General features: G+C 39.1%; 1 protein-coding gene and 1 pseudogene across 1 annotated transcript in view; one reads left to right on the forward strand and one right to left on the reverse strand.

The window, feature by feature from the left end:
* The window catches only part of PDS5A (PDS5 cohesin associated factor A), a 169578-nt gene that overhangs the window by 104984 nt on the left and 43496 nt on the right, over window positions 1–21098 (reverse strand). The window contains exons 3-7 of the mRNA XM_025385282.1: window positions 7565–7768; window positions 6467–6553; window positions 5836–5933; window positions 2595–2721; window positions 15–95 (exon numbers count right to left, since the gene is read on the reverse strand). Of these exons, the coding sequence (XP_025241067.1) occupies window positions 15–95; window positions 2595–2721; window positions 5836–5933; window positions 6467–6553; window positions 7565–7768 (597 nt within the window). The remainder of the gene's footprint in view (window positions 1–14; window positions 96–2594; window positions 2722–5835; window positions 5934–6466; window positions 6554–7564; window positions 7769–21098) is intronic.
* LOC112625143 lies at window positions 11076–12177 on the forward strand (annotated as a pseudogene).

Consider the following 21098-nt stretch of genomic DNA (forward strand, 5'->3'; position numbering starts at 1 on the left):
AAAGAAATACATACATTAGCAATGCATGCCTCAATAGTCTGGACTGTTCTTTTCAATAGCACTTTTGCAAGGTCAAAGGACTGTTTATTTAAGTTCTGAAAAATAATAAAAACATGGAAAGTTACAAATGAATTTGTTAATTTATGAGATAGCAACACTAGAATACTGTAGTCTTCAAATCTGTAATAAAATACGAATTTTTCTTCACTAAAATACGAAGCAAAAATAAAAATAACTGAATTCTCTTCAAGGTTTTGCAAATATCCTCTAGTCAAGTGGTCTTAAATGCAGATGTCGCAAATCAAACTCATTTATTAATCAAAAACTAAAATGGATTAGTTAGCAAAAGCACAACCCTATATTAAGTTTTACTAAACTCAAAATAGACCTAATGCTTTTTGGTTTTTATGTGTTAACCAATGTAAACTGACAACTACACCCATGTATCTTAAACACATACACTCCCCAATCTAACACAACATGCTCAATTATTTCATTGTTTAATCAATGCTTGATCTGGAGACGAGTAGACCTGGTAAGTGTTTCAAATAAACAGAGTTACTGATCAGTTATATTTTTGAAATGCTGAATAATATGCTTCCGCTTAAAGAGTCCCAATGTACTCAAATAAATTAAAGGATCTGAGAAGGACCTTAGAAAATATATATTTAATTTTTAGGCCGGGCGCGGTGGCTCAAGCCTGTAATCCCAGCACTTTGGGAGGCCGAGACGGGCGGATCACGAGGTCAGGAGATCGAGACCATCCTGGCTAACACGGTGAAACCCCGTCTCTACTAAAAATACAAAAAAACTAGCCGGGCTAGGTGGCAGGCGCCTGTAGTCCCAGCTGCTCGGGAGGCTGAGGCAGGAGAATTGCGCGAACCTGGGAGGCGGAGCTTGCAGTGAGCGGAGATCTGGCCACTGCACTCTAGCCTGGGCGACAGAGCGAGACTCCGTCTCAAAAAAAAAAAAAAAAAAAAAGAAAATATATATTTAATTTTTTTAAAATGCCTGAAAAGGGAATTCTTGTTTTGAATAACACCGAGTAACACCGCTATATCTTGAAGTTCTGGACCAAACAGATTCATTCACCACCATCTCACACCTCTTCCAAAATGAGGCTAGGAAACCCTACACTCTAGGCCAGGGGTCGGCAAACTTTTTCTATGAAGGGCCACATGGTAAATATTTTAGGTTTTGTGGGTCATACAAATCACTGCTACAACTACACAACTCTGCTGTTGTAGCATGAAAGCAGATATAAACAAAACGAAAATGAATGAACATGGCTGTGTTCCAATAAAATCTTACTTACATAAATAAGCAATGGTCCAAATTTGACTAACAAGCCATAGCTTCTTGACCCCTGCTCTACACTTTTATTTCACTGGCAAAGGACAAGATTTGCTTAAAATTAAGTTAACATTTCTATTTATTAAAAGAAGTCTATTTCCTACTACTAATAAAAATTCTCTCAAGCCCAGTGTGGTTGCTCATGCCTGTTATCTCAGCACTTTGGGAGGCTAAGGCGGGAGATCGCTTGAGCCCAGGAGTTTGAGATAAGCCTGGGAAACATTGCGAAATCCCGTTTCTACAAAGAAAACTTAAAAAAAAAAAGTCAGGTATGGTGGCACATGCCTGTATTGCCAGCTACTTGGGAGGCTGAGGTAGGAGGATCACTTCAGCCCAAGAGACAGAGGCTGCAATGAGGCAAGATTGTGCCGCTGCACTCCAGCCTCGGTGACAGAGTGAGACCCCTTCCCAAAAACATAGCACCAACCTACTTACCTAGCATATAAAAACCAAATATACTGTCTTAATCTGCCAAAATATACTCTCCTTTGCCACAGTCTCAGAATTTTATAAACTACATTTGAATAAAATGTAAATAATATTTAGACTCAATAATTTAAAATTAATTATATCTTTCTGTGAATGAGTACATATTTTTCCTCTAATGTCTGATAACAGGTTATTGAACCATTAGAAGAAAAGAGCAGGAGGGCAACACTGGGGTAGGCTTGAGTAGAGCCCAGTGGTGGAGCCTGAGGGCAGCCAAGTCCTTCAGATTCTTAGGAGGATCTGGTAGAGATAAATAGAAAAAGGAAATGGGGAAGAATGATACACCTCTGAATCATCCTTTTCTTCTTAACATTAACCATACAGCTTCTGCCCAAATCTTTTTCTGAGAGTACCTAAGAAAAAGGTACGATATGGATTCTGAAAAGAAATCCAAACTCCTATGTGTCACATCTATGTTAATAAGGAGGAAATACATTTCTTTTCCAAACACAATTAACCAAAAAGACAACACCCCTAACCCCTTACAATTCTCAGATTATTTGTGTGAATACGAAACATTTTCAGTTCCGTATTCAATTTCTTGAATGAAACTCTTACATGATATGTTAATCAATATATTTTGTAAAAATAATAGCCACAAGACTAACGTATGTTAACCTATTTTATTTGAGGTGGAGAATGGTCATGGGAACAATTACATGGGATTGCAAATGGCCTGAAAACAATTGTTCATTCTTATGTGTAGCATGACTGTTAAATATTAACCTTTAATATCTTCATACTTTACAGACCTTATGTGCAGGAATGAGGTTAATAAGAATGGAGTCCAATAACTCTTGAGTAACTCCATCACCTTCCATGATGATAGAACTCATCAAATCTAGCATGTGCATTTGTACCTTCTTATTGTGGCTATTGCTATAAAAAAAAAAAAAAAGAATAAGTAGGAGGAAGAGGAAAAGAATAAGAGAATTCAAGCTTCCAATAGGAAATTAAACTTCCTAGTTTAAAACAACAATCTCACATGTAAAGGATTTTCACTTGAGGGACAGTGCCAATAATGGCAGAGAAATTTGGGGGGCTCTATTTTCTTTCTCCTTTTGTTGACTATTACAACAGCTGTAAGGTATTGTTGTATTTTATAAAAACAAACACAAACCTAATTTCTAATAAACTATGTTTTCCTCAATTCACATTTTTTTAAAAAAGAAAAAGGCCAGGCACAGTGGCTCACGCCTGTAATCCCAGCACTTTGGGAGGCCGAGGCGAGTGGATCACCTGACATCAGGAGTTTGAGACCAGCCTGGCCAACATGGTGAAATCTCATCTTTACAAAAATACAAAAATTAGTGGGGCGTGGTGGCGGGCGCCTGGAATTCCAGCTACTGGGGAGGCTAAGGTGGAAGAATCACTTGAAACTGGGAGGCAGAGTTTGCAGTGAGCAGAGATCATGCCACTGCACTCCAGCCTGGGCGACAGAGTGAGACTCCGTATCAAAAAAAAAAAGAAAGAAAGAAAAGAAAAGGAAAAGGAAAAAAAAGACCTTTAAAATAAATTAAGTCTCTATACAACTAGGATTCCAAGAGTAAATTAAATTCTGCCTAATAAAAATGTCAATTTTAGCCTGGGCAATGTGGCGAAACCCTGTCTCTACAAAAAAATTAAAAATTGGCCAGGCGTGGTGGTGTGTCCCTATAGCCCCAGCTACTCAGAAGGCTGATATGGGAGGATCACTTGAGCCCAGGAGGTCGAGACATCAGCAAGCCATGATCATGCCACTGCACTCCAGCCTGGGTGACAGACCAAGACCCTGTCTCAAAACACACACACACACACACACACACACACGTCCACTTCAAAGAAAGGACACTTCTGCTTACATGCCCCAGATTTTTAAAGGTGATAAAATTTTAAGGAAACAAACAAAAAGTATGATAATAAAGGCAGCCATTTTTTTCAACTCCCACACCTTAGGTCTTAATCAATTCCTCAAATTAAGATAAAAACCTATTTAAATACCCCCAAATGCATAAGCCAACATAAGCAATTATTGATGTATCCTTGCCACTAGAAGTTTTAATTCACCAATACTGAAAATCAAAAGTTTCATCTAAAATGCTTTCAATACCTAGAAGGTTTTTCTGAAAATGTCATCCTAGTATCTCTCAAAGAATTTCAGACAGACAAATGAAAAATCAATAAAGTATAAACGATAAGGCCAAGAATCAGTTTCAAGTGCTTCCACAGTGAGGCCTGCCCTTTCTTGCTACTTTTGAACCTAGTCAGCATATGAAGAGGCCTGGGCTGACCTCCTGAATGGGTGAGACATGTGACCCAGTTCTATCACTTCAGCCCACCTCAGCCAACAGCCAGGTATCGGCCAGATATCCTGCCAACTGACTACAAACACAGGTGCAAATCCAACCCAAATAAAATCAACTGCCAAGCAGAATCATGAGCTAAATAAAATGGTGGCTGTCTTAAACCATCAAGTTTTAGGTTACTTTGTAATGCAGCAAAAGCTAACAAACACAAAGGTAAGGTTTATATGTTCTATCATTTACTTTAAAGGCTTACTGCTAGTCAAATGCCACAGGAAGTTTTTTCTCATGCTGTCTTTCTACAAGCTTCTATCCTATGCCAAGCTGGAGTGATCCTTTCCTGTTTGTTTCAGGATCATGTCTAATCCTACCATTCCATCTAAGGAAAAAGAAAATACGATACAGCATTCATAAAAATCTCCAGAAAACTCTGGAAATGTGCTGTTCAATATGCAAGCCATTTGCCACATATGGCTGGTGAACATGTGAAACATGACGAGGGCCACATGTTGGAATGAAAATACTTTCGGATACAGTGGAATATATAAAATATATTATCAAAATGAATTTCACTTGTTTTTATTTTCTATTAATGTGACTACTAGAAAACTTATGTGAGATATGTTTATATATAATGTAATGCTCTAGAACACATCTCATAGCAGTACTTGATTTACTATACAAAAAACAAACCAGGCTGGGCATAGGAGCTCACACCTGTAAACCGAGCACTTTGGGAGGCTGAGGTGGGTGGATCACTTGAGGTCAAAAGTTTGAGACCAGCCTGGTCAACAGGGCGAAACTCTGTCTCTACTAAAAATACAAAAATTAGCCGGGTGTGGTGGCACACACCTGTAGTCCCAGCTACTCAGGAGGCTGAGGCAGGAGGATTGCTTGAACCCGGGAGGTGGAAGTTGCAGTGAGCCAAGATGGAACCACTGCACTCCAGCATGGGTGACACAGAGCAAAACACTGTCTCAAAAAAACAAAACAAAACAACCCACACAGAAGAAAACAACAACAACAACAACAAAAAACCCACACACAAAAAAAACAAACCAAACAAAAACAAAAAAACTCACAAACCAAAAAACATGGGCTAAAATCAGAATTTGAGCCTCGTGTTCAGCAACTGGTCCTCGGGCAAGCCACTACACTTCCTGGCTCTGGATTAGTTTCCCTACTTCTATAAAGAGAAGGCCAATTTAGGCAATGTTTAAGACTTTTTTTCTAGGTCTAGAATATGAAGTTGTCAAAGTTAGTGAGCTTAAAGACTGAGCTATTATGTCTCCCAGCACTAATGGTACATACAATATGCATAATTTCTACCTCATAACTTAATACTTCATTGTATTAATGTAAGGTTTCAGAGGATTTGCTTTACAACCATATGTGGTTGCCTCTATTAGATACTAAGTTCCTTCAAAACAAGAGCACCACTTTATACTTCTCTACTGGTCCACAGCCTCCAGGACAGACTGGGGCACTGAAGGGCCAACCAGTAAACTGATAGCATAATTTAAAATGGTAGTAGGTGGTCAAAGGCAGTGTTCGGACAACAGAATTTTTACTTTCCCCTTCATGTTAAGTTTTCTAAGGAAAACAATTCCTTATAACTCTGAAATATCTTAGTGTAGATGTAGAGTATACAACATCTGAATATATAAATCAAGAAAAAGAGACAAGCAGAAATGCTTGAAAAATAACTTACTTGATCACTGAGAAGAGAGTCCTAAAAAGCTGAATAAAAATTTCATTGCAATCTTCCAATTCAAAGCAGATGTTATATGATTTAACCCAAGCTAAATTCTTAAATAAATAAAAATAATTATTGAATTATACATATATAAACAGAATAGTTATATAATAAAAATTCAGTAAAAATTAATTTTTAGTTAGAAACATATTAAAGTCTATAAAGACTCAACATATAAAATTTTAAGTGTTAAATTAATCACATATTCTGACTTGAAAAAGATATATACCTGATGGCATCAATTTTCTCAAACTGAAAAATACTCAATATTTTTAAGTTGGTAGATATATTTACACACAAAATTTAAGAAGCAGTTAAAAAATCTGTTTCTAGAATAGAAAATAATAAAAATAGAAAGATACAAACAAAAGGCATAGCTTCAAATAATCTACAGTTTTTCCATCAGAATATACTTTATCTCTTCAGGATAGGAAGAAAAATAAAATAATATTTTCCTTATGAAATGTAAAAGACATTATAGGCTTTGAACAAAACAAAAAGACTCATTTTACATTACAAAGTTAACATGAAGAATTTTCTATCATGTGAAATAATATAACAGTTATTAAAGTTTTTGGTTTTTTACCTCTAATAAATAAAAGTATCTATTAAACTGTGGACTCTTCGTATCCTCCAAACCTTTTAACTGTCTGGTAATAAACAAAAATATGTCCTGTTAAAAAAAATAAAACATATTAGACACAAATACTTTTCTTTCACAACACACTAATAGTATGTAAATTTATTATTTGTGTACAAACTACAATAAAAGAAAATTCTCCTTTAGATGAATGTCTTGGGATTGGCCTAGTCTATTATTCAAAATGATTCAAAAGATCCAATCAAATAAAATTATACTCTCTAGAAGCAAAAATACACCACAAATCTTTAGGCTTTCTCTTTCAGAGAGGACCACGGGCTCTGTATCTCATTATATTTTCTTCTACTATCGTGCTTTCACTTTACTATCTCCACCTTGCATAGTGGCAAAAACTATCTTCATTTTAAGGAGTTGGATATGAGTATTTCCATTACTATTTCCTGCAAGTAAACAGTAATTTTTAGCCAATGTTTTGAAGTTGATGTATGACTACGAAGTTGAGTGCGTAAAAAGGCAAAAGACTAGTCCAATGGTACTATGTTTCATGATAGTCTTTCATTTCTTAATAAGCTTTCTTTAGAAGTTTTAACTCACAGTAGTATCAATATAATACAAAATAATTTTAGGACTATTTTTAAAGAAAGCAGCCTACAGGATTAAAATTTGCCAAGAATAAAATTATTCAAAATACAAAATCTCCTCAAGAGATCAATATGAGTTCCACAAACACTTGAACAAAGGCAGAATGACCAAGATGAGCTATAGTTTTGCATGCTGAATAACTTATAGGGGAAAATAGTCATATGAATATGTAAATTCTGGTATTAACCCGAAAATTGGATTTGAGCACACAGGGACTAGTTCTGAACTACACCTTTCTATGCTTCAAATCAAACAACCAACTAACCCAGTTATTTGTGGAAATACTAACTGAATGAATAATTTTGCAACTTATGATATATTCTTAAGATGAAGAGACTAATATGAAACCTATGTTCATAAAGGTAAAATATAAAAATAAAAGTATACCTTCTGAACAGCGGTGAATGAAAAATATAATAAAATGAAAAAGACTGTATTTACCTTAAGTTTATCATGGGAAGTATATGGAGCTTCCGGGGCATAGATACGAAAGATATCAGCCAAACAACATGCTACAAGGAGACGCACATCTTTATTGGGGTTCCTGAGGAAGAATTCAGATGCAAGATGCAAGGCTAGTGGGAGATACTGCTGTTTTTCATCTTCTGAGTCCTGATCCATATCCATAAAAGTTTTCACTACCATCTGTAAAAATGTACAAAAACACAAAATAATCAACTCCTGGCATTTAGAAATCAGTGGAGGATGTAATTTTTTTTAAAAAGTCATTTCCATTAGCAATCAGTGGCCACCAGACAATTCAGTCAACTTTTTATAAATCTTCATTTAAGAATTTCAGAAAAGAACACAAGCATGAAACAGCTAGTCTAAAAAACCCATAAACAAGTATCAACTTCTTAGACACATTATCTGAACTAGCACCTCATTTATGAAGAACTTAAGCCTCTTATTACTCATTTTAAATCTAGCCCAGGTAGTCCCTGGCCCCATGTGGACAATAATATTCATTTGATATTTGGCAACATCATTGACTATGTTTCTTTTATATTTTATGATTAAAGGTGCATTGTTTAGGCTCCTTAAAATTGCTATTTCATTGCATGCTTTAATGACTTTTACATTTCACAATAAAAAGTCATTTTCCAGGCTGGACAACATGGCAAGACCCTGTCTCTACAAAAAATACAAAAATTAGCTGGGTATGGTAGCATGTGTCTGTAGTCCCAGCTGCATGGGAGGCTGAGATGGGAGAATCCCTTGAGCTCAGGAGGCGGAGATTGCAGTGCCCCAAGATCATACCACTGCACTCCAGACCAGGTGACAGAGACACTGTCTTTAAAAAAAAAAAAAAAAAAAAAAAAGGCATTTTAGAATAATTTTAATGCAGTTGTATTTCTAATTAAAATATTTAAGTATAATTAACCTGTTGTTATTTATGGTTATAAATTTAACCAACACACACCTTGGAATCATAAAATGCAAAGAATCATGAAAAAAATAATAAAAGAAAAATCCATAATTTATCAACTCCAGAAACTACTATTCACATTTTTGTGTACTTTATGCTGGCCTGTTTTCTCTGTAATTATGCAAATAACTATAATTCTTTATATACCAAATCACAATAATTTCCCCAGACCTTAAAAATTATTCTCTAATTATAAATCATAGTTTACTTAATCTGTGTGTCTTAAACTGAGTGTCAACTTGATTGGATTGAAGGATACAAAGTACTAATCCTGGGTGTTCCTGTGTGAGTGTTGCCAAAAGAGATTACATTTGAGTCAGCGGGCTGGGGAAGGCAGGTCCACCTTAAGCTGGTGAGCACAATCTAATCAGCTTCCAGTAAATATAAAGTAGGCAGAAAAACGTGAAAAGGGAAAGCGGGACTAGCTTCCCAGCCTACATATTTCTCCCGTGCTGGATGCTTCCTGCCCTCAAACATCAGACTCCAAGTTCTTCCGTTTTGGGACTTGGACTGGCTCTCCTTGCTCCTCAGTTTGCAGACAACCTATCATGGGGCCTTGTGAATTAACACTTAATAAACTTGGTCATAACACTTTATGTATTATATTTTATTTGCTATTACATTATTTCTATTTACTTGTAATTATATGAAAGAAACTGGCTTATAACTTCTAAAGACAACCGTATCAGGTTTTAGTACTAAATTATACTGGCTTGAAACAAAATAAGCAGTAATCCCTCTTTTTTTCTATTGCAGTATATCAAAAGTGTGCTAGTAAGGCTGGTTTTATTTCTTCCTTAAATAGTTAGGAAAGTATGACTGATAAAAGAAGGAATCATAATGGAAATAAGAAAATATTTTGAACTGAATTATAATGTAAATATGAACTACCAAAACTCATAAGATGCACTTACCACTGTACTTAAAGAAAATTTATAATCTTAAATGTGTATTTTACAAAAGAAAGAATGAAAAATCCATCATCTATATTTCCATCTGGAGAAATTAGATAAATCCAAATAAACTAGAACCAGGGTTTGTGAAGCAAAAGATAGAGAAGGGCTGGGTGTGGTGGCTCACACCTGTAATCCTAGCACTTTGGGAGGCCAAGTCAGGAGGACTGCTTGAGCCCAGGAGTTCAAGACAAAGGTCTGGCTCTGCCGCCCGGGCTGGACAGTAGCACAATCTCAGCTCACTGCAACCTCTACCTCCCAGGTTCAAGAGATCCTTCCACCTCAGCCCCCTGAGCTGTTGGTACTACAGGCACACACCACCGCACCTGGCTAAGTTTTGTACTTCTTTTGTGTGTTTGTAGAGATGGGATTTTGCCATATGTTGCCCAGGCTAAAAAATATTTTTAAATTATTGCTATCTAATAAACTATCCCAAAACTCAGTGCCTTAAAACAATAACATTTATCATATGTAGTTGAAGAATTGGAAAGTGGCTTAGCTAAGTTGTGTGGGCCTGGAATCTCTCAAGAGGCTGTACCTGGTCAAGGCTGCAGTTATCTGAAGGCTTGACTGGGCATGGAGGGTGTGTTTTGAAGGTAACTCATTCTTACGGTTCTAAGTTGACACTGGCTGTTGTTGAAAGGCCTCGGTTCCTCACTACATGGGCCTTTCTTGACAGCTTGAGTGAAAAGGCAGTTAGTTGGTTTTCCCCTGGTGCGAGATCCAAGAGAGCAAATCTGAAGTGGCAGTCTTTTATGATCTAACCTTGAAAAGCATACATTGTCACTTCTACCACAGCCTGTTGGTTACTCAGGTCAGCCCTGTTCAGTGTTGTACGGAGTAAATACAAGGAAATAAGGATCATTCAGGGCTATCTTGGAGCTATATGATACAATGCCTTCTCATATATATACCTTGTATAGTCTTCTCCCACAATGACTCTGGATTTGGCCATGTGACTTTTTTTTTTTTTTTTTAAAGAAAGAGTCTTGCTTTGTCGCCCAGGCTAAACTGAAGTGGCATGATCTTGGTTCACTGCAATCTCTGCCTCCCAGGTTCAAGAGATTCTCCTGCCTCAGCCTCCTGAGTAGCTGGGAACTACAGGTACTTGCCACCACGTCTGGCTAATTTTTGCGTTTTTAGTAGAGACAGGATTTCACCACGTTGGCCAGGCTGGTCGTCAACCTCCCGACCTCAGGTGATCCACCTGCCTCAGCCTTCCCAAATGCTGGAATTACAGGCATGAGCCTCCGTGCCCAGTCCAGGTGACTTATTTTGACCAAAGAGACATTAGTCAGCCTGATGCAAGAACAGGCCTGATAAGCATTTGTACATTGAGACTGCAACGCCCCTATGGGAATGTACCCACCATGCTATTAGGAATCCCAGACTATTCAAAAAACAGAGGCTGTGTATATCACATAGACTACGTGGAAGAGAACTAAGGTGACCTAATTGAGTTGTCATCTAAATTTAGCCACAAGAGTGGCCCTGTAGAAGCAAAGTGAGCTTCATAAATACACACAATGAAGGGGAGAAAACCTGTGGTGGCTGTGAAGGTCCTGATGCCATGTATGTCAAACTGGTATCTTCCGATGGTCATGAATTTATTATAAAAAGAGAACATGCAGTGCTAAGCACGGTGAGTCACACCTGTAATCCCAGCACTTTGGGAGGCTGAGGCAGGCAGATCATGAGGTCAGGAGTTCGAGACCAGCCTGGCCAATATGGTGAAACCCCATCTCTACTAAAAATAAAAAAATTAGCCAGGCCTGGTGGTGCGCGCCTGTAATCCTAGCTACTCAGGAGGCTGGGGCAGGAGAATCACTTGAACCCAGGAGGCGGAGGTTGCAGTAAGCTGAGATCACGCCACTGCACTCCAGCCTGGGCTACAAGAGCAAGACTCCATTTCAAAAAAAAAAAAGAGAGAGAGAGAGAGAACATGCACTAACATGAGGAACAATCAAAAGCCATGTTGAAGCTGAGCACAGTGGCTTATGCCTATAATCCCAGCACTTTGGGAGGCTGAGGTGGGTGGATCACATGAGGTCAGGAGTTCGAGACCATCTTGACCAACATGGTGAAACCCTGTCTCAACCAAAAATACAAAAATTAGCCAGGTATGGTGGTGGGTGCCTGTAGTCCCAGCTACTCGGGATGATGAGGCAAGAGTATCGCTTGAATCTGGCAGGCAGAGATTGCAATAAGCCAAGATCGTGCCATTGTACTCCAGCCTGGGTGACAAAAGCAAAACTCTGTTTCAAAATCAAAACCAAAACATGTTGAGTGACCCAGATCAGTTTGCTGAGAATGAAATCATTGAGGGCAATTTTAGAGAGATCTGTTCCTGTGTGCTATCAAAAGTATGTATGTATTATCAAGAATGGTGGCTTGCACTTATAATCTCAGCTACTTGGGAGGCTGACACAAGATGACTGCTTGAGCCCAGAAGTTCTAGGGTGCAGTGAACTAGGATCATGCCAATGCATTCCAGCCTGGTGACAGAACAAAACGCTATCTCTAGAAAAGTAAGAGTTAAAGTATACATATATTTTACCTACAAGGTTCGCTACACTAACAGTTCCACTGAGATTTCTGAATTCCCAATTGCACTTGATATTGCACTGGAACAGCTGATGGAGACTTCCCAGATTGTTATTAAATTAAAATAAACTGTTAAAAAAAAAAAAAAAAAAGTGAGCCCAGCAGGCACCACATGGAGAAGAAGGACCACAAAGTCTATTGAATAATTGTTTCTTACAATTCTGTGAATAGACTTTGTGGTCCCTTTAAGCCACTAGATTTTGCTTTACCACACAGGAACACAAATGAAATTCCATTCATTCTTCCCTTTTTTTAAATATGTCGTTCTGTGCACATTTTTAATGTGCTGTACTGAGGCTAAAAACTACATTTCCTGGATTCCCTTGCAATGGAGTTGAAGTCGTAATTCTGGTATAGCCCATCAGAGGCACTTATTCAAGATTTGGAAGGTGAAAGTTCAGAAGAGGTGGTGGTGTAGTTTCTGCTGTTGTCATATGGCAAGTATGGCGTGAGGTGGTGTGTGTGTGTGTGTGTGTGTGTGTGTGTGGGCATGCACATACACAGCAGCTTTCTACTGACTGGGTGTTAGTACTGTGAAGACAGAGGGAAGAATCACCCATTTTGTGCTGGTACGAATCTATTAAACTGCGTGAGGCTCTGTAGCAAATTATACCAATGGTGACTTCCTAATCACTGGATTACGGCTAAAAGTGTGTCCCTACTTAAGAGCTCCAGGGTGGCTTCCTGATTTCCTCCCCTTTCTGATTAGAGCGAATGATTCAGCTCTTCTTGTGGGCCAGCTATATGAAGTGTTCTGGGAGTCTAGTCCTGTAAGCCTGAATTAAGGGTGCTCTTCCAGCAATTCCAAATCACTTTTTAAATACCAAGTTCCCTGTCTGCTTAAAATAACATAACTAAAGCTTGACTGGTATTTGAAACATGACTCTGATTTTCTCAGATCCTTAAACACGTCAGAATCCCCTGTGCCCTTTGGGCCTTTTTAAATGCTATTGGCTCTTTGTAGACTAATCTCTTCTTACCTCATCTAATTTATCATACACTTATGAGAAACAATTTCTTGGTATGTCTGAGGTTTTTTCCTGTGGATTGTGTTTTAATACCCTCTGGCTATTTATCTATTGTGGTCTCAGTATTTCTTTTTGTCTTTGAAAAAACGAGCAGGAAAAAATCAAAGTATTTTGCCCACAGCTAGATTTGTATAATATTGATAGAAAAGAAACACTAACACCAATACTATTAATAATGATTAACATTTACTGAATATTTACATTCCAGCACTCTATAAATGTTTTTTGAGACAAATTAACTCAAAATTAAGCATCTCTTCACGTATTTGCCATCTACTCTACATTTTCTTGGTGATATGCCTCTCCAAATTTCTTTTTTCCTTATGTGTTTTCAGCTGTCATATATTCTGGGTACCAATCCTTTATCAGATATGTGTATTGCAAATATTTTCTCGCAGTCTGAGGCTTGTCTTTAACAGCATAGAAAAATTTAATTGATGAAGGATTAATTAATGTAATCTAACTTTATCAACTATTTTCTTTTATGGTTTGTGCTTTGTGTGTTCTACCTAAGAAATCATTACCTAACCAAAAGTTGCAAAGATTTTCTCTGTTGTGGTATGTATGTATGTATGTATACATACACACACACATAGGTTTAAAAATTTGCTAGAATAACTCACAACTCAAGGAAAGCACTATATTTTTATTTATTATTTATTTATTTATTCGAGACGCAGTTTTACTGTCACCCAGGCTAGAGCGCAGTGGCACAATCTCAGCTCATTACAACCTCCGTCTCCTAGGTTCAAGTGATTCTCATGCCTCAGCCTGCCCTAATAGCTGGGTGAATACCACTATGTCTGGCTAATTTTTTTGTATTTTTAGTAGAGATGGGGTTACGTCATGTTGGCCAGGTGGGTCTCGAACTCCTGCCCTCAGGTGATCTGCCCACCTTGGCCTCCCAAAGTGCTGGGATTACAGGTGTGAGCCACTGCACCCAGCCTGAAAGCACTATGTTTACTGTCACAGTTTTATTATAAAGGAAATACTTGGAAGCCTAAACAGGATTGAGCAGGCTCGATCTTGGATGGTAGACCACTGGGGAATACCAGGTGCTGTGAGCTAGAAGGAAAAAGAAACAGAAAATAACAAGGTGGAAGAAAAGTATATAACGTAAGAATAGTCAAACTGAAGAGATACATAAGCCAAAGTCTTGGGGGTGAAGAGGGGTGTGTGGATGGGATGGGGACACAGAGCTTCATGCCCTCTTCTCGTGGAATCCGGACGTGTCATCCTCCCAGCATATCACTGTGTTCACCAACCAGTAACCTCCCCTGAGCTTTAGTGTTCACAGGATTCATTGGGCTTTACGACATAGGCATGAATGATAAAATCAAGACTGAACTCAATCTCCAGCCTCCCTCTCCTCCTGGGAGAAAGTTCCAATCCTCTAATTTAAGTGACCAGCCCCATCCTGAAGTTATCTAGCGGCACTGCCAGAAGCTGCCTCATTAGCGTAACAAAGATACTCTCACTTGGGAAGTTCCAAGGGTTTTTGAGGCTCTGTGCCAAGAATCAGAACAAAGATCAGATAGACTATTATGTCATATAATTTAAATATGTCCAAATTATTGTACAGTAATTCAATTATACCCCAATATAGCTATTAAAATTTTTTTTCTAATTTTATTTTTTGAGAAAGGTTCTCACTCTGTTGCCCAGGCTGGACTGCAGTGGTGTGATCAGTGCTTACAACAGCCTCAACCTCCCTGGCTCAAGGGATCCTCCTGCCTCAGTCTCCTGAGTAGCTGGGACCACAGACGAATGTCACTATGTGCAGCTGATTTTTATTTATTACTATTCGCAGAGATGGGGTCTTGTTATGTTGCCTAGGCTGGTCTCCAAATTTTGACCTCGGGCGATTCTCCTGCCTTGACTTCCCAAAGTGGTGTGAGTTACTGTGTCCGGCCAAATGAACTTTTTGTAAGTCCAACATAGCAAATGAGAACTCTCACTCACTTTTTAATTGAAATGTAAGTTGGCACAACCACTTTGGTGCTTTCAGTTAATCAGAAGACATGCATGACCAATGATTCAACAATTTCACCTCTGGTGGTGCCCTAAAGCAGTTAGAGTATGTATACAAGGATGATTGGAGTGTTAAGTTTAGCCTAAAGTTGCCTCCTTGCATAAATTCAGCCTAAAGGATTCTCCATACATAGTGAGCTGTACCTAACCAGACTGTAAAAAGACTGTAACCTACTTTCCTACCAATCACACCGAATTGTGGCCAATCATGGGTGGCCAATTGTTCAAACCGTGATCAAATAAGGCAAACGCTGAGTTGTAACCAATTCAGCTATTTCTGTACCTCACTTTCGTTTTCCGTATATCACTTTCCTTTTTCTGTCCATAAATGTTATCCGACCACTTGGCAGCTCTGGAACTGTTCTGAACCCACTCAAGTTTGGAGGGGGCTGCCCAGTTTGTAAATTATTCTTTGCTCAATTAAATTCTGTTAAATTTAATGTGCCTGGGCCAGGCACGGTGGCTCACGCCTGTAATCCCAGCACTTTGGGAGGTCGAGGTGGGTGGATCACCTGAGGTCAGGAGTTTGAGACCAGCCTGGCCAACATGGTGAAAACCTGTCTCTACTAAAAATACAAAACTTAGCCAGGCATGGTGGCAGGTGCCCGTAATCCCAGCTACTCGGGAGGCTGAGGCAGAAGAATTGCTTGAACCTGGGAGGCAGAGGTTGCAGTGAGCCAAGATCGCGCCATTATACTCCAGCCTAGGTGACAGAGCAAGACTCCGTCTCAAAAATAATATGTCTAAAGTTTTTATTTTAACAACAGCAATGTGGTTTGTAAAAGCCAAAAATCTACAAGTGAAAAATGTCAACAGAAGACTGATTAAAGTGTATAATGAAATACTATATAGTTAGGCCGGGCACAGTAGCTCATGCCTGTAATCCCAGCACTTTGGGAGGCTGAGGCAGATGGATTACGAGATCAGGAGATCAAGACCATCCTGGCCAACATGGTGAAACCCCATCTCTAGTAAAAATACAAAAATTAGCTGGGCATGGTGGCACATGCCTGTAATCCCAGCTACTCAGGAGGCTGAGGCAGGAGAATTGCTTGAACCAGGGAGTCTGAGGTTGCAGTGAGCCGAGATCGCACCACTGCACTTCAGCCTGGCGACAGAGCGAGACTCCATCTTAAAAAAAAAAAAAAAAAAAGCAATAACATGAAACTCAAACATAACACTGAAGACACAGTAATACAAGGAATCTAGTATGATTCTAGCCATATAAAATTGAAAAAGTAAAACTAGAAAAAAGTCATTCATGTTGGCCAATGCCTATAGCCCCAGCTACTTGGGAGGCTGAGGCAAGAAGATGGCTTGAGCCCAGATCAAGGCTATGGCTGAGCTATGGTTGTACATTGTACAGTGGCTCATGCCTGTAATCACACTTTGGGAGGTCGAGGCAGGAAAACTGCTTGAGCCCAAGTGTTGGAGACCAACCTGGGCAACATAACAAGACCTCATCTCTACTAATAATAATAAATAAAAGCTAGGTGTGCATGGTGACATGCACCTGTAGTACCAGCTACTTGGGAGAATGAGGCAGGAGGATCGCTTGAACCTGGGAGGGTGAGGCTGTAATGAGCTCTGATCACACCACTGCAGTCCAGCCTGGGCGACACAGTGAGATCCTTTCTCAAAAAAAAAAAATTAAAAACAAATTTTTTAATAGCTTTATTGGGGCTGGGTGAGATGGCTCATGCCTTAATTCCAGCACTATGGGAAGCCAAGGCAGGTAGATCACTTGAGGTCAGGAGTTGGAGAGTAGCCTGGCCAACATGCTGAAACCCTTCTCTACTAAAAATACAACAATTAGTCAGGCATGGTAGCACACGCCTGCAGAAATCCCAGATACTCGGGTCACTGAAGCAGGAGAATCGCTTGAACCCAGGAGGCGGAGGTTGCAGTGAGCTGAAATTGCACCACTGCATTCCAGCCTGGACAACAAAACAAGACTTCATTTCCAAAAAAAAAATCAAAAATAAACAAACAAAAAATAGCTTTATTAAGGTATAGTCAACTACTGTACAATAATTTGGATATATTTAAATTGAGCTATGGTTGTACCAGTGTACTCTGGCCTGGGCAACAGAGACTCTGTCTAAATAGAGTGAAAAATAAATAAAACTAGAAAACAATGAAACTGGCCAGGAGCAGTGTCTCACGCCTGCAATCCCAGCACTTTGGGAGGCCAGGGCAGGAGAATCACTTGAAGTCAGGAGTTTGAGATGAGCCTGGCTAACATGGTGAAACCCCATCTGTACTAAAAATACAAAATTTAGGCCGGGTGCAGTGGCTCATGCCTGTAATCCCAGCAGTTTGGGAGGCCGAGGCAGGCAGATCACAAGGTCAAGAGATCGAGACCATCCTGGTGAACGCGGTGAAACTCCGTTTCCACTAAAAATACAAAAAATTAGCCGGGCATGATGGCGGGCGCCTGTAGTTACAGCTACTCGGGAGGCTGAGGCAGGAGAATGGTGTGAACCCGGGAGGCGGAGGTTGCAGTGAGTCGACATCGCGCCACTGCACTCCAGCCTGGGAGACAGAGCCAGACTTCGTCTCAAAAAAAAAAAAAAAAAAAAAATACAAAATTTAGCTGGGCATGGTGGCGGGTGCCTGTAATCTCAGCTACTTGGAAGGCTGAAGTGAGAGAATCACTTGTGCCCGGGAGGTGGAGGTTGCAGTGAGCCAAGATCATGCCACTGCACTCCAGCCTGGGTGACAGAACGAGACCCTGTCTGGAAGAAAAAAGAAAAGAAAAAAAGAACCTATTATTTTTAGAGATATATAGTGAAAATATCAGAAAACCAAGGAGACTGCATTAACATGGTAATGGAGGAATTACGTATGAAGGAAGAAGCTTACAACTGAGGGGAACACACAACTTCTGGGGGTGCTGATGATATTCTATTTATTCATATATTCACTTTGTGGTTATTTACCAAACTGCATTTGTTTTATGCACCTTTTATGTTACATTTCAGATATATAGGAATCTAAAGATATGTAAGAATTTTAGATACGTAAGAATCTCAGGTTCTCTTTAAAGCAGTTAATCTAATGACCTTTTAGATAATGTAGGGGCTTCAGAAATGTGAACTCCTTCACATAAAAATAGAGAGGAGGAGGAAGAGGAGACAAAGGAAGAAACAGCCCTACAGATTTTTATTTTACTTTAATTTTTTGGAGACAAGGTCTTGCTTTGTCACCCAAGCTGGAGTGCAGAGGTGTGAACAGGACTCACTGCAGCCTTCACCTCCAGGGCTCAAGCAATCCTCCCACTTCAGCCTCCCGAGTAGCTGAGGCTACAGGCATGCGCCACTATGCCTGGCTAATTTTTAGTGTCTTTTTGCTTGTTTTTATTTTTGTAGAGACAGGATTTCATCATGTTGCCCAGGCTGACTCAAACTCCTGGGCTCAAGCAATCCACCCATCTTGGCCTCCCAAAGTCCTGAAATTACAGGCATGAGCCACTATGCTCAGCCTAGAGATATTAACTGAAGAAACATAATGAGTTAATGGTAGGTCTAGAACTGAAAACTAAAACCCAGGTTTCAGTATTGCCAATCTAATACTTGCAAGGACACCATTTTAACTCATATGCTGTAAAAGCACTGTTTCTCTTCTTAGTTTTACTTTTCTTCACTTTTCTTACATTTTACTTGCTTACTCTGTCTTTCCTGTACTAGACTTTTAAGTTCTGTGAAGGCAATAGATTTAAAATTTGTTTGTGTAGTCCTAGAGTCTATAAAAAATGTGCCTCATACAGAGTAAGTACTCAGTGTTTTTTGAATTAATGAAACTATTATCCCAGAAAACTTTACATGTACACCAATCTTTCAACAACAAAAATTCACCTGTCAGGTGTAAAGACAATGTTGAGTTCTGAATTAAACAGGCCATCTAATTGTTATATTAAAATGGCAGTTTACTCACTAAGCATATACATGGACTGCCAGCTCAGACTGAGAATGAACAACCTATTTGCCAACATGTGCCTCTTTGCAGCTTCCTTTTCTATTTTGTACCATTATTTCTAACATAGCCCTTTTATTTATTTAATACACATTCAAGGTGAACACTTAAGGCAGGTGGTGCAGGAGCACAGTTAATGCATAAAGCCGTTAGAATTGAATACACACAAACTGATATTGGAGTTTAGCACATTAGAGCAACTTTTGGGCCTAAGGCTCAAAGTTCAAGTGGCTTACTGACCAAGTTTATCACATCATTATTATGCCTTTTCATTGCACCTAGATTGTAAATTCCTTTTAAGAAAACCTCACAGGCAGGAGTGGTGGCTCATGTCTGTAACCCCAGCACTTTGGGAGGCTGAGGAGGGAGGAGCTCTTGAGGCCAGGAGTTTAAGGCTGCAGTGAACTATAATTGCACCACTGCTGCTCCAGCTTGAACCACAGAGCAAGACCCCATCTCAGCAACAACAAAAACAGCGAGCTAGTTTCATACTGAATAAAGTTGGTAACATTTAGATTCCACTGCCAAAATGCCTAGTTTAGGCCCTTACTGCATCATACCCAACTTGAGTCTCTTTAGATTTTAAAACCAAACACAGTGCTCCTAAATTAATGTTATCCCCAAACAGTGATTTCCTATTGCCGAATTCCTTACGACATTTTAAACATCATAATCAATTTTATAATTTTGTTTGCCTTTTCCATGTGTATACTTACACATATGTATATGTTTATATATAATTATAAAACATTATGTAATGTCAACTCTCCACTGTAGTCAAACTGGGTTAATTCATTATCTTCCAAAAATATCTTGAGCCTCTTTACAGCTTTACACAGAAAAAAGAAAGCTCATAGAGTTTGACACTTTTTAAAATATGTGATATGTCCTAGAATTGCTTCTGCTCCTCAATACAAGCCACCCTACCCAAACATATGCTTTTACTAAATTCTTACCCATCCTTAATGTTTTTGCCCAAATTCCATTTTTTCTTGAGACAGGGTCTCACTCAGTCACGTAGGCTAGAGTGCAGTGGCATAATCACAGGTCACTACAGCCTTAAGCTCTCAGCCTCCAGAGTAGCTCAGACTAAAGTCATGCACCACCACACTCACCTAATTTTTGTATCTTTTGTAGAGAAGGGTTTTGCCATGTTGCCCAGACTAGTCTTGGACTCCTGGGCTCAAGCGATCCACCTGCCAAGGCCTCCCAATGTGCTAGGACTTCAGGTTTGAGTCACTACGCCCAGTCAACTTCCTCTTCTGAAGGGATCACTGACTCCTTTGTACTGGAAACACTGTACCAATTATGAAGCAATTGTTTTACAGCATATTATGCCTTCTCAAGACACTAATCCCAGCACTTTGGGAGGCTTAAGTGGGAGGATCATTTGAGGCCAGAAGTTCAAGGCTGCAGTGAACTCCTAAAGGATCTCCTAAAGGATGGGGGCTGTGTTTTACATATTCCACATCTGCCTTACATACTAAGATATATGTACAAGATGTTTTCTGAAGGAATGAAATTTATTAGTACATTTTTTACACGTTCTAGATTTCAGTGATTGACCAAGCCTGAGAACAGAAATGCCTCCAAAACTCGCATTTGGCATTTTTCTAATAAACCAGCATAAATTACTTGAATATATAATTTATTACTAATATATTTAGTAAAGGTTAGCATTACTTAATAAGACAAGGTTATTATTTCATACCTAAATTGTGTGGTGCAGAAAAATTAGATGCCACACATTTTACTAGCTTCTATCTGAACTCCAAACCCAATTCTCTTTTAAAGATACATCTGGCCAGGTGCAATGACTCACGCCTGTAATCCCAGCACTATGGGAGGCCGGGGTGGGCAGATCACTTGAGGTCAGGAGTCTGAGACCGGCCTGGCCAACACGGTGAAATCCCATCTCTACAAAAAAAACAAAAAAACAAAACAAAACAAAAAAA

This window comes from Theropithecus gelada, chromosome 5, assembly GCF_003255815.1.
Source record: "Theropithecus gelada isolate Dixy chromosome 5, Tgel_1.0, whole genome shotgun sequence".
NCBI lineage: Eukaryota > Metazoa > Chordata > Mammalia > Primates > Cercopithecidae > Theropithecus > Theropithecus gelada.